The 14,694-nt window shown below is 43.9% G+C and overlaps 1 protein-coding gene across 10 annotated transcripts in view; it reads right to left on the minus strand.

Annotated features, from left to right (window-relative positions):
• Positions 1,211-14,694, minus strand: part of CEP250 (centrosomal protein 250) — a 33,716-nt gene continuing 20,232 nt past the window's right edge. For 6 of the 10 annotated variants that reach the window (XM_021416649.1, XM_021416650.1, XM_021416648.1 and 3 more), the window contains 10 exons: positions 13,050-13,209; positions 11,963-12,287; positions 11,413-11,540; positions 11,033-11,153; positions 9,115-9,269; positions 4,908-8,057; positions 4,088-4,243; positions 3,554-3,667; positions 3,330-3,377; positions 1,211-1,823 (listed from right to left, as the gene is read on the minus strand). In XM_021416649.1, the coding sequence (XP_021272324.1) occupies positions 1,536-1,823; positions 3,330-3,377; positions 3,554-3,667; positions 4,088-4,243; positions 4,908-8,057; positions 9,115-9,269; positions 11,033-11,153; positions 11,413-11,540; positions 11,963-12,287; positions 13,050-13,209 (4,645 nt within the window). In that variant the 3' untranslated portion in view covers positions 1,211-1,535. Of the gene's footprint in view, positions 1,824-3,188; positions 3,378-3,553; positions 3,668-4,087; positions 4,244-4,907; positions 8,058-9,114; positions 9,270-11,032; positions 11,154-11,412; positions 11,541-11,962; positions 12,288-13,049; positions 13,210-14,694 lie in introns of all 10 variants that reach the window. The other 4 variants (XM_021416654.1, XR_002444176.1, XM_021416651.1 and 1 more) reach the window with 4 other exon arrangements.

Here is a 14,694-nt window from a genome sequence, read left to right on the forward strand (position 1 = left end):
TACCTGTTACCCTCTCAGGGAGTCTTTTAGCATGACGTGGGTGGAGAGTCGAGTACTGTGGTCATATATGTGTAGCATGTTCTTCTTAGAGCTCATTATCATACTTGGGGTATGAACTTTACTATTAATTTCAGCCTTCTCTGTGTCAGTTGACATTAGTTCTCCTGAGTTAGTTGTCAGTGGGTTGGGGACTTACATTTTCTTTCATCTCCCTCTGCTGGCCAGCATACTTGTGGAAGCCCTTCTTATCAGTTTCCAAGTTCCTTGACAAAGTCACCTCCAAGTGTGCTTTGGAGAACATTGCTGGCCCAGGGCCTTTTCTGCAGTGGCTTTGCAGCTGGGTGCTCCCTGCATGCCCTGGTACCCCCAGTTGTTCTTCCCCAGGGGCAGGACTGTGCACTTGCCCTTGCTAAAATCCATGAGCTGCCCATCAGGCCATTTTCCCAGCCTGTCTGGGTCCCTCTGGATGGCTGCACGGCCTTCTGCTGCATCAGCTGCTCCTCCTGGTTTGGGATCCTCAGCGGCCCTGTGAGGGTACACTCAGCCTCATCATCGAGATCATTCATGAGACTGTGATACAGGCCTGGACCCACTACTGACCCCTGGGCTATTTCGTTCTTTCCCTCAGGTTGTCAGCAACAGCAAGAAAGCTGAAAGCCAGTCATTGCCAGCACACCACTGCCTTTTGTGCAAAAGGAGCAAAAAACAACCTTCCATCTCCAGTATGTCCTCCCCACCACTTCATTTTTATAACAGATGCATTTCCCTCTTTCTCACAGCTAATCATGCAATGGCTCACACTAGCTTACTTGTAGAAATGAGAAACTACTATAACCTTTCCCCACACCACATATTTACCTACCACTTTTTTTTTTTTTTTTTGCTACAGAAAATTTCTTTTAATAAATAAATCATCAAAACATTTCAGTCACTAAGCGATGCTATCAAACGCAAACAGAACCAAGTACACCCCGACTTCATACTCCAGAAGGTAATTTGTGGTAAGGGTTCAGGACAGGAACTCTGATGGTGCAGTTACCCCTATATGATAAAGGAATAAACTATTAACAAAGTACCTCCATTGTTTTGACACCCAGAGAATACTGCTCATCACCACCCTAAGTACAGAAAGAAACCGAGCCATCTAAGCACTGAACTTGGCTTCTAAGAACATAATAGGGGAAAATAATAGATCAGGAAAGGTGCAGCGTTTTGGAGAAATAAGTTTATTGAAAAAGTAAGTCTTTGTAAACAGTACAGAAGCTGACAGGAATAACCTAACTTGGAGAGCAGCTTGGAGGCTGATGAGGCATTCCATGATGGAGTGCCTCGGAAGAGGGAGAAGGCTGACCTGTTCGTCAGGCTTACGCCCCAACCCCGTCCATGCCAGCCAGCACCAGATTTATTCCACTGCTTGTGGAGACCCCGCAGTGCTCCGAACTTCTCTCTCACCTCAGTACTTGTGCTCTGAACCAATCACCTAGCCACCTGCTATGGCAGGTCTCCAACTCAACTCTGGCTGCACGCTGGTCCTGTTACCTCAGGCCGTCCCTTGTGGTGGATCTCACTGCTGAGTGCAACAGTTGTCTCTCAGGAGACCGGCAGTCCAGAGATATTAGTGCCAAGGTATGGTTCAGAGATCGATCCAGCTTCTGAGTCTCTGCCTCCAGAACAGCAGCTTTGGGCTCCCTGACCACAGCCTCCAGGGAGTAAGACAGCTCTTGGTGAAGGTCCGACAGCTCCTGGCTGGTCTTTGCACAACACTCAATATAGTCCTGCTTGTATTTTCGTTCTTGTGCCAACTGCTGCTGCAGAAGAGTCACCTGAAAGAAGCAGAAGGCTGAGCTCAGAGAAACCCACCCTGCAGGATCATCCTTAGCTCCGTGGAATCAGCCGTCAGGGAAGCACCCTCTAGCTCCAGCCCTGGCCAACACTTTGTCCTTGTTGAATGGGAAGTAACAGGTTCCAAAGTCAACCTGAACTGAACACAGATGATCAACAATGCACATTCCTTTCTCTCATACTGTACACGTGTACAACACTGACATATCATGTGCATAGCAAAGAAAAAGGAGCAAAGTACTGAATAACTGTTCTGTTCAGATACAGCTTAAAACTTAACAGCTAACATGAGAAAAGGGACCAAAATCTTTTTTCCTAACTTCAGAGTTAGGGAACCACACCACTTTAGAGAGGGACAGATCTGACCTTGTATCTGAAATAACAAGGACGCCTTTGCAAAACTGGGCTTTAAAGGCAGAGAAGCCCTCCCACGCCTTGGTAGGTAACCCAGGGACGCAAGTGGGAGAAGTGGCCATCTGCTGCTTAAAGCATCTGCCAGGAAGCAGGAGATGGAGCTGCAGTTTTGCTGTCTCCCAGAGCTAAGGAGTGCCTTCATTAACAAGCTAAGATCTGTTCTTTGATCAGAGCACTTTAATTTTCCTGCTGAACGGAAGCAGGTCCACAATGCATGCAGATGCAACAGTCGCAAGGGGAAAAGGAGTTCAGTCAGTTCTCTCTAGTAACAGAACTTCAGACACTGAAGTTTCCTAGTAAGAGCTCATGATAACTTGCTGGCTTCAGCAGCATGCTCAACTTACTTTCCAGAATGAAGCGTTATGTACTTTAGCCACAGAAGTATTCTGTACACATTTTGCTTTTATCACCTCTGAAGATTCATACTCTCAGGGAGACCAAGATAGACCTAACCCATAAAAGTAAGTGGAAAAGAAGTCTGGCAAGCTGTTGGTATTGCCAGTACTGCCATCAAAAGATGCAACAGCGTTTAGTAATTGAAATGTACATTCTTACACTGATAAAACAAATATTCTTACAGTGCTTAGGTCTCTGACTCAGTCCAGTATTGGGACCATGATTAGCACAGAATAACAATACGAGACTTCTGACTGCCTGACAGCTATAAGCTTGGATAAGCTTGGCCACTGTCTTGTGTCCCTGGAACTCTGATAAGATGCAAGCTCCCCTTTTAACTGAATCAAGGGAAAATAGGAACAGTTGACAGGATGAGTAAGGCTCAAAAGAAACATCCTTAAAATACTCTCTGGCTGCAGGAAAATGTCAATTTTCTGATTTTCCTGTAATCCATCACCCACCATGCCTGACTTGGTAAGTCAGAGACTAGCCTGCATTAACGGTCTTGTACATCCATGGCCAACAAATGCAGCTACCTGGGTATTTCCACTGCCTGGTGTACTCACTTCCTGACAGCTGGGACCCAGCCAAACAAAACTTGCTCTGTAACATCATGCAAAGTTGCGTTCATCAGTGCAGCTACAGCAGCTTTTGATGACAGCTTTTCTATTCCTCACCTGGTTCTGTAACTCAGCTAATTGACTGCAGAGAGCATGAGCCTCCCCCTGTGAAGAGAATGCAAGGATTTATTTTTAGTCTTCAGTCTGGGCAGGGTCATAGTCTGCATTAGACTTATATTACGTCTATATGGTGGGGGGGGGAGGGGGCTATGTTGCCACTGGAATTTGCCATGGTTCCTCTGTATGGCCAGACTCTTCTTTCACCAAGATTCTGTTCGCACCTTTCTAGAAGCAGGCATCTTGTCCTCATCAGATTTTGAGAGAGAAAACCTGCATGCATTTGGCAGTGACTGACCACTACAACCTCGCTTCAGTCTCCTTCGTTCACGTTCCACCTGCAAGTTGGATAGGAGAAAGAATCACAGAAACCAGCCACCAAACAAGTAAAGAAAAAGATCCCAGGACATTATTTGTGAGGAGATTTCTGTGCAGAGACTGTGTAATTGCATCAGAGAAAGCTGGAGGCAAAAGCACTCGATAATAGAGTATGGAAGAGAAAGAGCAATGCAAGCTCCTGACAGGAGAGCGTCAAATGCGTGTGCAAGGTGACACCAGGGCAAGAAGAGTAGGACCTGAGCGAACATTCGTCTGCGAAAGCAGTGAGGTGTCAGAAGAGAAAGAAAACATGAAACTGTGTCTCCACATGGGAGAGGGAAGTAAACAGAGGACTCTAAAGGACTGTATATGGAAACATGCTGTGTTCCAGAGGACCATAAGCATTGTAGAGGCACTGAAAGCTTTTTTTTTTTTTTTACCTGCTCAAGAGTCATCCTGAGCTCAGCATTGAGTTGCTTCAGCTCAGACTTTTCATGTTCCAGCCTTGCAACTGCTTGCTGCAGACACTCCAGCCGCTGCCATAGGAGCTTCTTCTCCGAAAGCCACGATAGGAGCTCACCTTCTTCAATAGCCTCCTGGGTGTACACAGACATTATGTGAACTGACATCACATAAAGGTTAGAGGGACCAGATTAACACATCAGAGAGGGTGACCAGCCTTGGGAATGGACATCGTTAAGTCCCTTCTTTCCTTCTTGACTGACAGGCCAAAACAGCAATATACATTCCTAGGCTCTCTACATAGGGACCTCTATATAATCATGTGACTGGTAATGAAGCAACTTCTTGCTTGTCCACTAGTAAACAGAACGTGCTTAGTCAGAAACAGCAGATCTCCGAAATTATGCTCTAAGCACTGTCACTGTGGGTGCTGCTCAGCCATCTTTAGAAAATTCTACAAAGTTTAGCACATTAGTTTGGTCAACTGTGCCCTTTTGTCTCCATGCCAAATCCTAACCACACTATGTTGGCTAAACTTGCCTAGACAGCAGAACTGATTACTAATCCCTAACTTCTGGACTTGATTTAACAGCAAGCTCTGTAGTTCTTTCAGTAGTTCTGGGCTTGACAGAAAAAAATTGTAGCAGGTGAATGGCCTGTGGCCTGTGCTACACAGGCAGGCAAGCCTGCTGACTGAAATCATAGGTTCTTTAGCCAAGCTGGTAAATATTTATGGGAAACAACATTAGAATCCTTTATAGACATTTCAGTTGACTGATGACCAGTCACACCACCTACCTGAAGATGAAACCGGTCCTTGTCCCTCTCTGAGACCATACTCTGCAGGACGGCTATTTCTTCCCTCAAAGTCCCATTGGCCATTTCACTCTTAGAAAGGGCAAGAGTCAGTGCTTGTGCCTTCTCTTTCCATTCGATTTCTCCGCTTTCAGTCTGCTTCAAAATAGCAATCACACGCTTCAATTCTTCCCCCTTCACTTTCCTCTCATCTTCCAGTTGTTGGGCTAGCTCCTTTTGCCTTTTCAAGAAGTGGTCTCTCTCCTGGAGAACTCTCCTCTTCTCTGCTTCTTCTTCCTCCCATTTTTGGAGTTTCTGGATTTGTTTCTTTAGAGTCTCCCCTTCATCTTTCCATTGCAGAGCAGATGTTAATTGTTTCAAGAGTTCACTCTGCCTCCTCAGCTCTTTTTCTTTCCCAGTCAGAGTTTTCTCTAAATACTTGACTCTGTCCCTCTGGTATTTGATCTCTTCATCCTTCTTTGTCAGAGTCTGCTGAGCATGCTGGAGATCTTCATGAAGACCTCTTCTTTCCTCATTTTCTAACTTTTTTTGCTCACCTTGAGCTTCTGTCTCCCATTCTCTGTCATGCAAGGCTTTCTCCACAAACTTCTCCCCCTCTCTGTGATGTTTAATCTCCTCTTTCTTCTCAGATTGCATAAGCTGGAGATTCTGCAAGGTCTTCAGTTCTTCTTCTTGGTGCTGGAGTTTTTGCAGAAGAGTTTCATTGTCTTCATCTCTCTTTCTCACCACTTCCTCAAGCAGATTCACTTGATTCTGGCAAGATGTTAGTGCTACTTTCATACTTTCTTCACGAAGATGAAACACATTAATCTGCTCTGACTGCTTGAGAATCTCCAGATTGTTCTTCTTCATTGTTTGGCTCATTGTGTTTAGATCCTGCTGTAGACTCTTGGCCTGTTTAGCTTCTGACTCCTTCTGCTCTTTAAGTTCCTGGACATGCTCTTTCAGAGACGCTATCTCTTGATCTCTAGCCGCTAGAGAATTCTCAGCACATTCTAGTTTTTGCATCATAGCTGTAGTCTGCATCACTGTATCTTCATTTTGTTGTTGAAGCTTAGAGATAGCTTCCTCTAAAACCTCTATTTTTCTTTCTCTTTCTTTCAGAGTCATTTTTGTTTCTTGAAGGATCACTTGATCAGTTTTATGTTTTTCCTCCTTTTCTTTAAATGCCTCACATTGCTTTCTAAGGGAGACAGTTTCTTGCTCTTGTTCCTTTAAAGCCCCTTTAAGATGCTGCAGAATTTCTTTCTGCTGCATAGAGTCTTTTTCTTGTTTTTGGAAGGTCTCAATCAGTTCCTTCTGAGAGTCAATCATTAAATCCTTCTCTCTCAATATTGCCTTAGTGTATTCTAAGTCTCTACATAAGACATTCATCTGTTCTGTTTTTTCCTCGTATTCCCTTGTTTGTTGCTTTTGGATGTCTAGGAGTCTTTCCTTTTCTTTTAAGGTTTCTAACGTCTGCTCCAATTGGTCAGAAACAGTCTTCAACTTCTTTTCCATGATTTCTTCAGCTTCCTGGATTTGCTTATGCTGTGACTCAAGCTCTTGATCTTTTTTAGATAAGGAAAGTGTCATTTTTTCTACTTTACCCTGAAGCTCTTGCAGGTACTCCTCTCGATGCTCCTTGTACTGCTGAAAGAGTCTTAACTGATCCCTTTGGGACTCAAACTCATTCTCTCTATCCCTAAGAACTGCCCTGAGCCGTTCAAGGCTTGAGTGTAAAGATTTCACCTCTTCTCTCTCCATCTCAAGTTCTCTGATCTGCTGATTTAGAGAAATAAGCTCTAAGTTTTTCTCCTTCAAGTTTCCTTTCATATGATCAAGATCCACTAGCAGACTTCTCACTTGTGATGTACCATGTTGTTCTAGAATCATTAGCTTCCCTTCCTGGGATTTGATCACCTGGTCTCTCTCTTCCAGATCTTTGTTCATCTTGCTTACAACAGTCCTCTGCAGTTCCTGATGCTTCTCCAGCTCCTGTATCAGCTCTTGCTGGGATCTAATCTCATGGTCTTTCTCCTCCAGGTCTTTGCTCATCTTTCTCACAGCAGACTTCTGCATTTCTCGTTGCTTCTCTAGCTCCTGTATCAGTTCTTGCTGGGATTTGATCTCCTGGTCTCTTTCCTCCAGATCTTTGCTCATCTTGCTTACAACAGTCCTCTGCAGTTCCTGCTGCTTCTCTAGTTCCTGTATCACTTCTTGCTGGGATCTGATCTTCCCATCTCTCTCCTCCAGGTTTTTGCTCATTGTGCTCACAGCAGACCTCTGCAGTTCTCGTTGCTTCTCCAGCTCCTGTATCAGCTCTTGCTGGGATCTGATCTCCTGGTCTCTCTCCTCTAGGTCTTTGCTCATTTTGCTTAAGGCAGTCCTCTGCAGTTCTTGCTGCTTCTCTAGCTCCTCTATCAGTTCTCGCTGGGATCTTATCTTCTCATCTCTCTCCTTTAGATCTTTGCTCATCTTACTTGCAGCAGTCCTCTGCAGTTCTTGCTGCTTCTCTAGCTCCCGCATTTCTTCTTGCTGGCATCTGATCTCCTGGTCTCTGTGTGCTAGATCTTTAGTCATCTTGCCTATAGCAGTTCTCTGCAGTTCTCGTTGTTTCTCCAGTTCCCATATTTCTTCTTGCTGGGATCTTATCTCCCGGTCTCTGTCTTCCAGCTCTTTGCTCATTTTGCTTATAGCAGTCCTCTGCAGTTCTTGCTGTTTCTCTAACTCCTGTATTTGTTCTTGCTGGGATTCTGTCTTCTGTTTTTTCTCTTTTATGTCCTTAATAACTTGATCTAGAGTAGTTTTATGCATTTCTTTCTGGTTTTCCAGCGTCCTCACCTGTTCCTGGTATAACTTCATTTCTCCCTCTCTCTTTGACAGGATGGCATTCACTTGAGTAAGATTCTCCTGCAAAGCTTTTACATCTGCTGCCTCTTTCTGTAGCATCTGGATTTTCTCCCACTGAGTTTCCACTTCCTTATTTTTTATTTTCAAGATAGACAATGCAGTTTGTAGTTCTTGTTCAAGGGAGTGATTCATATCTGCTGCTGTGTTTGCTCGTGTTTCTGAGGCTGTGACTGACTCCTGAAGAAGTTTTATCTCCAATATCAGTTTTTCTTCAACTGCTTGCAGCCTGTCCCGTTCATGCTGCAACACAGGGAGAAAAAGATTCAGTAATTCTATTTATATAGGTTTGGTTTTCATACTAGATTTGAACTCCCACTTTTGTGGCAGTCAAGGGCTGCAGTTTGAGCTTTTAGTATAAGCTTCCACCTATTCAATTGGCTTCCCCTTTCACTCAAAAAAAAACCCCAAAAAAACAAAAAAACCCAACATATATATTTGAGAACTGTACTGTGTTTAGCAAATGGGCCATAACTGTTTTTTTGATGGTGGATTTAGATGGTACTTCCCCTCCCCAACCCCAGCACTGTTTCAGCTTGTGAGAACTTTAATAGACCCTTCCTGATCCTATAAAGACCTGCTGTATTGACAAGATCATTTAGCAACAAATTCAACAAGTCTTCTCTGCTGTAAGAAAAACCTCCTACCATTTTCAGTCACTAGCTTCAACAGGTGGCTCATGTTCTTCTGTTGGAAAAAAAGAGTAACTGACCCCTACCTCCCTGGGAGATGGAGATCTTTCCTGTGCTACCCTTCAAATCCAGATAATTCTGAATTTAAATGTGTATCTGGGCTCAAACCATGCAATGTAAGTAAATTTGAAAGTTACTTTGACTTAAGTTTTACTGGCAGAAATCTTCAGAACTGTGGAAAATGAACACCCAGAATCATAACTAAGTTTTGTATGACCCCAGTATCTTTCTCTCCTTATTCAGAAGAATGCTATGGGAAAAGTTAAGATAAAAAGATCACTTATATAAATTTTGTTCTTTTGCCCTTATATTTTGTGATACTGGTTCTCCCTACTTTCTGGACCAACCTCTTACTCAGGGTGTTGATCCTGCTAATTCAGCTACAGGGGCTAGCAGGAAAACAAGCCTAGGAAACAGAATGAATGGAAGGAAGGTAAATGAAAGAGTCTTAGTCAGCATTTGTATACTCTGTCTCTTCTCAGATTTGGACTAAACTTCTATACCAAGACCCCAAACCAACTCTCCACTGAAAAAAATAGTTCCTTACAATTATTAATAACTGGAAAAAAAAGCTAGAAACTGCCCTTTGTGGCATCTGTTAGCCATACCAGCACATCCTTTTTTTGCTTCTCAGCACTCTCAAGTTTCCTTTCCAAAGATGCCACCTCTTGATGTAGTGCCATAGCCTCCTCTTTTAGAGCAGTAGCCTCTGCCTGCAACGCTGCTTGTAGAGAGTTCTTCTTGCCTTCAGCCATCTGTGTCTCTGCAGCAGCAAAGGTCAAGGAGAAGGTGAAAAGCAAAATAAAATCAAACTCATTTGTAACCTAGGGAGAAAATAACATTTTTTTTTCCTGTCTGTCTGTGTTTTATAGGCCACAAACCCACAAGGACTTTCAAAACAGATGTAATTAAAAACCTTCCAGCCAGAGAAAAAAGGAAGAATGAAAGTGGCAAGGTTCAGAATAATATGTAAATGCATTTGCTATTCTGCTTGTTGAAGGGCTAGGGCTAACAACACAGCAGCAGGTCACCCACAGCATTAGAATTAGATAGAACCCACACTGATGAAACAAGGACAGGGACAGTCGGTGAGAGGTCTAGTGTCCTCAAGAACAGGAGCTGTGGGTAGGCAAGGGGAACAAGAATTAGAAATGAAGACTGACTGTGACACAGTTAATTGACCAGAAAGCCAAATGAGGCTTTAGGGAAGAGAACAGATGCCAACGTTACACTTGAAGATACACTTTAAGGAATTTTTTTTCCAAAAGAATACTCGGGTAATACATTGTGCACTGATGGAGAAAAAGAGAAATATTCTGTGATAGCAGGACGAGAGCAGGGCAGGAATAATTGAGTGTCATACCAGTAGTGAGACTGGAAGCACAAAACTTTACAGTCAGACAGGAACTGAAGCATACTAAGAGTCAGAGCTGTAGAAATAGACTAAACTACTGGGTAGGAACTAAAAAGGAAAAAAACTGACCAGTGGGACAAGCAGGGTCTATTCAATGGCAGAATTTAAAGTACAGAAGCTGTTATCATATAAGATTTAAAAAAAAAAAGAAAAGAAAAACAAATAATAATAAAATAACCAACAATACTAATGTTCCAGAAATAGCTATAACCTAAGGCCTGGAAAACTGCTGAAAATGATCAGCAGTTCCATCTCACAGAAGCATCACCAAGAAATACTGAATAGTTAAAGGCACTACGTGAGCATAAGGCAGTGCATGAGGGAGACAACTAGCAACGCTCACAATTCCCTGTTCCTGCAGTCTGAGGCATGGAAAACAAGAGAAGAAGACCAAAAGGCAATTCTAATTTGGAGAGTGGAAAAATGATGACAGAGACAGGAAAGATATGCCTGCCTGGCTGTGATACAGAGAGCCCAGTAGCCATGGGGGCTCTGGGAAAGCTTGGAGATTAAAGAGAGGGAATTAGTTGCATGCAAAATCCAGCTCATAGAGAAATCTAAAGTAAACACTGCCAAAAATGTAAGTAAGAATTGCTAGGGAAGGAAGCAAGAAATTATGTTTGCTACCGATCGGAGCTCACATATCAGAGTCCAGAAGCATTAGGTACCAAAAGACTAGGAAAAACAGCAGAAAAGAAAGAAAGCATGTGTTGGCAATTACAGTAACCTAGGAGCTTAACATGGAACTGATGCTCTGTAAAATGGCAATGGAAGAGGAAAAGGAAGTCAACAAAAGTAACATTGTTAGCAAGTTGGTGTGTTTAGAGTCTATGTAGAAGTACAGTATGAGGAATCAAGCGACACCTACTTTGTAGTGACACAGGACCTGAAAGGCATCACTGCTGCACACCTATCACTACATGCAGTGCCTGCCACTGCATCTTTTGCTATGAAATGCTTTCATTGGTAGTCCTATGGTCAAACCTCATGCTTGTTGCTTTTTCCCCACCCTCTCATCTCCTGGCACTTCAGCACTGCTCTTCTGTGTGGTATCAGAAATCCCTTCCAGTGAGACAGGATTGACTCAGTGGGTTGGCAAGGAGAAGCTGTACCTTCCTGGCTTTGAGCCAGCTGTTTCTGTAGCTCCTGATTGCGGGCACTGAAGTGATCCCTCTCAGCTTGCCTCTTGTTCAGCTCCAGTTCCAGGTCCTGCACTTTCTTCCCAGCATCATTCTGGAAGAGGCAAGAACAGTATATGTTCACAGAGCCACTGCTGGAAGGAGACAAGGAGGTACGAAAGCTAAAGGCAGAAACAGCCAAGGTGAGAGGTGGCAGTTGGACAGTAACGGTAAATATGATCGTAATTGTCCTTTTTCCCTGTGGCAGCAAGCAAACCTGAAGAATTTACACCCATTCTGGTACTGGCACTCCGCTCGTCAGCTCAGTCCAGCAAAGGGACACAGTTTCTGGCTGCACTACAGAGACACGTTACCAGATCTTGCTGAGTTTGCTTCAGGTCCTGACGCAGGTCTCGTAGGGCTGCTGCCACTCTGTCCACCATGAGCTCTACAGGGAGGTCCCTGGCCTGAGAATCAGTTAGGCCCCAGACACAATCCTGTTCTGAAGAGAGAAGACATTCAGTTTGAAGCTTTAATATGGGGGTCTCCAACAAACAAGATCTGTTTATACACTGCAGAAGGTAGCAGCATCTTTGTAGCTGCACTAGAGTTTATGTTACAGCAAGATATGTCATAGGCTAAGATAATTTTGCAGCACACTAACGTGAGTACTACTCCCAGAAAAGAATACGCATGCACCTCATGACTACTGGGTCCTATTTCATTCTGGTGCTAGTTGTTCCTCCATGTACCAAAATGGACTTGTCTCTCTGCAGAAACCCTCAGGCTTTCAAGACTTCCCAAGGCTTGAGTCAGTCTGAACTGAAAGGATGAATCTATTAGGATTGCAAAGAACCATCCCTCCCTACAGATTCTCCTCCATCCCTGTGCACTCTACATAATTCTCACCCTTCCCAAACTTGCCTGAACTCCAAGTGACTAAGTCTCTGCTTTTATCAGTGCTGTCACACAGAATGTGGTGAAGAACCAAGTGCAGTTTGTCCAGCTGGGACTGGGCTTCACAGTGGGCACTGTTAGCCTGCTGGCACTCTGTAGCCAATGCCTTTGCTTTGTTCTCTGTGCTACAAAGCCTCAGATGAAGTTCAGCCATCTCAGCCTCTAGCACGTGCAAAGAGTCCCTCAAGCACCGTTCGCCTGTGCGAGATTCCTCCAGATCCTGTGACAGCTGCTTCTCCCGAGCTGCCAGGCTAGCCTCCTTCTCCAGCACCACTTCCTGCAGTGTCTGTACCTATAACACAGATGCGCAGAGCCTCAGTGATTGTGCTGCTACTGAGGAAGCGGAGCAGGAAATAAGGAAAAGAATGAAGAAGAAATTACTCCAAGTAAACATCATGTTGGAAACAAAAGGCAAAAAAAAACCCAACAAGGATTCACACCAAGCAAAACAGACAATGAGCTAGAAACGGGTGCCTGGAGGCTAAGGGGCCAAAAGGAAGCTCCCCCATCCACAACAGAATGACCGAGCCATCACTCTTTGCAACCTCAGAAGTGAAGCAGCTTGTGTTTGAGTAGGGGGCTGGCAGGGCAAGGTGGCAGAATAAGCACCCCTGCATGGAGGTGGGGCTGTCTAGGGATGCCTAGGAGTAGAAGTAAACAGAAGTCAGTCCACATCCCTTGTTGTGCATCTCCAGAATGCCAGATGAACTGGCTGAGGTGGAAGTGCCTTCCACAGTCTGCAATAATCACTCCTATCTTACCAGATCACTCAATGACCTACAGAGGTAGAAACACCATTGAAGGACATTTGTAACATAAATACTGAGAAGTTCCAAAGGAGTCTTCTGTTGCTCTTCAGAGATTTAATGCCTTGAACCATGAGAGAATCATGAGGGATCAACACAAAGAAAACATAAATCCAGCCTTCATCTCAGTGTGCAGCGTCTAGGCAGAACACAGGGGCGTGCATTGTTGGAAGGGAAACAAGTTGGAACCTACAAACTGAAGTGGTATTCAATGTCCCTGGGTAAGAGGAAGCTAGTGGATGGGACACCTGGTTGTTGAGCTCTTGTATTTCTCTTCTGTGGTCAGAGTGGAGCTGCTGAGCCTGTTGAATGGCAGAATGTAGTTTAGACACCTCATTCTGCTGGGCAAGGTTGTTTTCTTCCAAGGTCTTGAGGCTCAACTCCTTCTGTTCCAGAGACAGAGATAGCCTGAAAAAGAGAACATGCAACTCATTGCTACATGGTATAACATTTAATAAACTCTTTGGACTTCCACCACCAAGGTGAAAATTGCCATCTGCTGAAGTTTACCTGAACAACTAGGCTGCTCGTTCAGTCCTAAGCCGGGTTGGCTATCACAACCAAGCATGCACCAACTACATTCATTTCCACAGAAGAAAGCTAAGTTACTGGCTAAGTTTAATATATTTTTGAGATGTGAATATAGACAACATGGGTGCACATATACTGAAACACTTAAATGAGAGATGTTAAAAGTGATATCCACAGATACAATCTCATGTTCTGCTGTTCTGCAATACAGGTGGTAACAAGGGGCAGCTCAATCCACCACTGGTTCTGGTTCTTCTCAACTTCAAGAATTCCGCAGAAGAACGTAAAAACCTAAAAACTCCAGGGAAAAGGGGAATGGGTAATTTTTAATGGGTTTATGGATAATGCATCTTTATAAATGTCTAATATCCACAATATAACTTTTTACATTCCTATGTGGGTGGCTCCATGCAGTGGAGCTCACAATAATAATCTCAGATGTACAGCAAAGGGTTGGAGACCAAGGAAAATACAGTTAGAAGACTGTCTTTGGTGAAGCAATTCTCTATCTCACCTTTATAAAAGTAAGGCCTAAGAAACGTGTATGACAGCGTACACACATTCAAAATACAAACAATCCTTCAAACAAGACGTAACGCGTGCCCACACAGAACACTGCTGAAATATACAAAGAAGTAATATCAAAACAGGATCCAAATGCAGCAATTTACTGGGCAGCATACGAATAGAAATTACTGAAGCAAGCATCTTTCAATGGTAAAAAGATAAATAGCAAAAAAGGCAAATCCTACCAAACCATAAACAAGGCATCTTTGACATCTAGTGTCTTTCACATTGTCTCTCAGTGAGATAAACAGGGATTGGGAATAAGATGCAAGAAGGGTGAACCTTCCTGACGATCTAAAAAACACTTCTGGTAGGATCTTCAGGTATATCACAGAATGGCTTGGGTCGGACGGGACCTTAAAGAGCATTTAGTTCCAATCCCACTGTGGGTAGGGACGCCAACCACTAAATCAGGCACCAGATCAGGCTGCCCAGGGTCCCAAACAACCTTGACCTTGAAACACCTCCAGGGCACCTCTGAGCAGCAGTGCCAGGGCATCACAGCCCTTTGAGTAAAGAACTTCCTCCTCACATCTAATCTAAATCTCCCCTTTTAGTTTAAAGCCATTCCCCCTACTCCTATCACTATCTGCCTGTGCAAAAAGTCACTCTCCCTGTTTTTAAGTACCCTTCAAGTACTGGAAGGCTACAATGAGGTCTCCCTGGAGTCTCCTCCAGGCTGAACACCCCCAGCTCCCTCAGCCTGTCTCCATAGCAGAGGTGAGTCATTAGTTAATAGAAGCTGATTTCACATACAGGTAATAATGAAACAAGCAAGGCATAGGAGAATTAAAG

This window comes from Numida meleagris, chromosome 19, assembly GCF_002078875.1.
Source record: "Numida meleagris isolate 19003 breed g44 Domestic line chromosome 19, NumMel1.0, whole genome shotgun sequence".
Classification (NCBI taxonomy): domain Eukaryota; kingdom Metazoa; phylum Chordata; class Aves; order Galliformes; family Numididae; genus Numida; species Numida meleagris.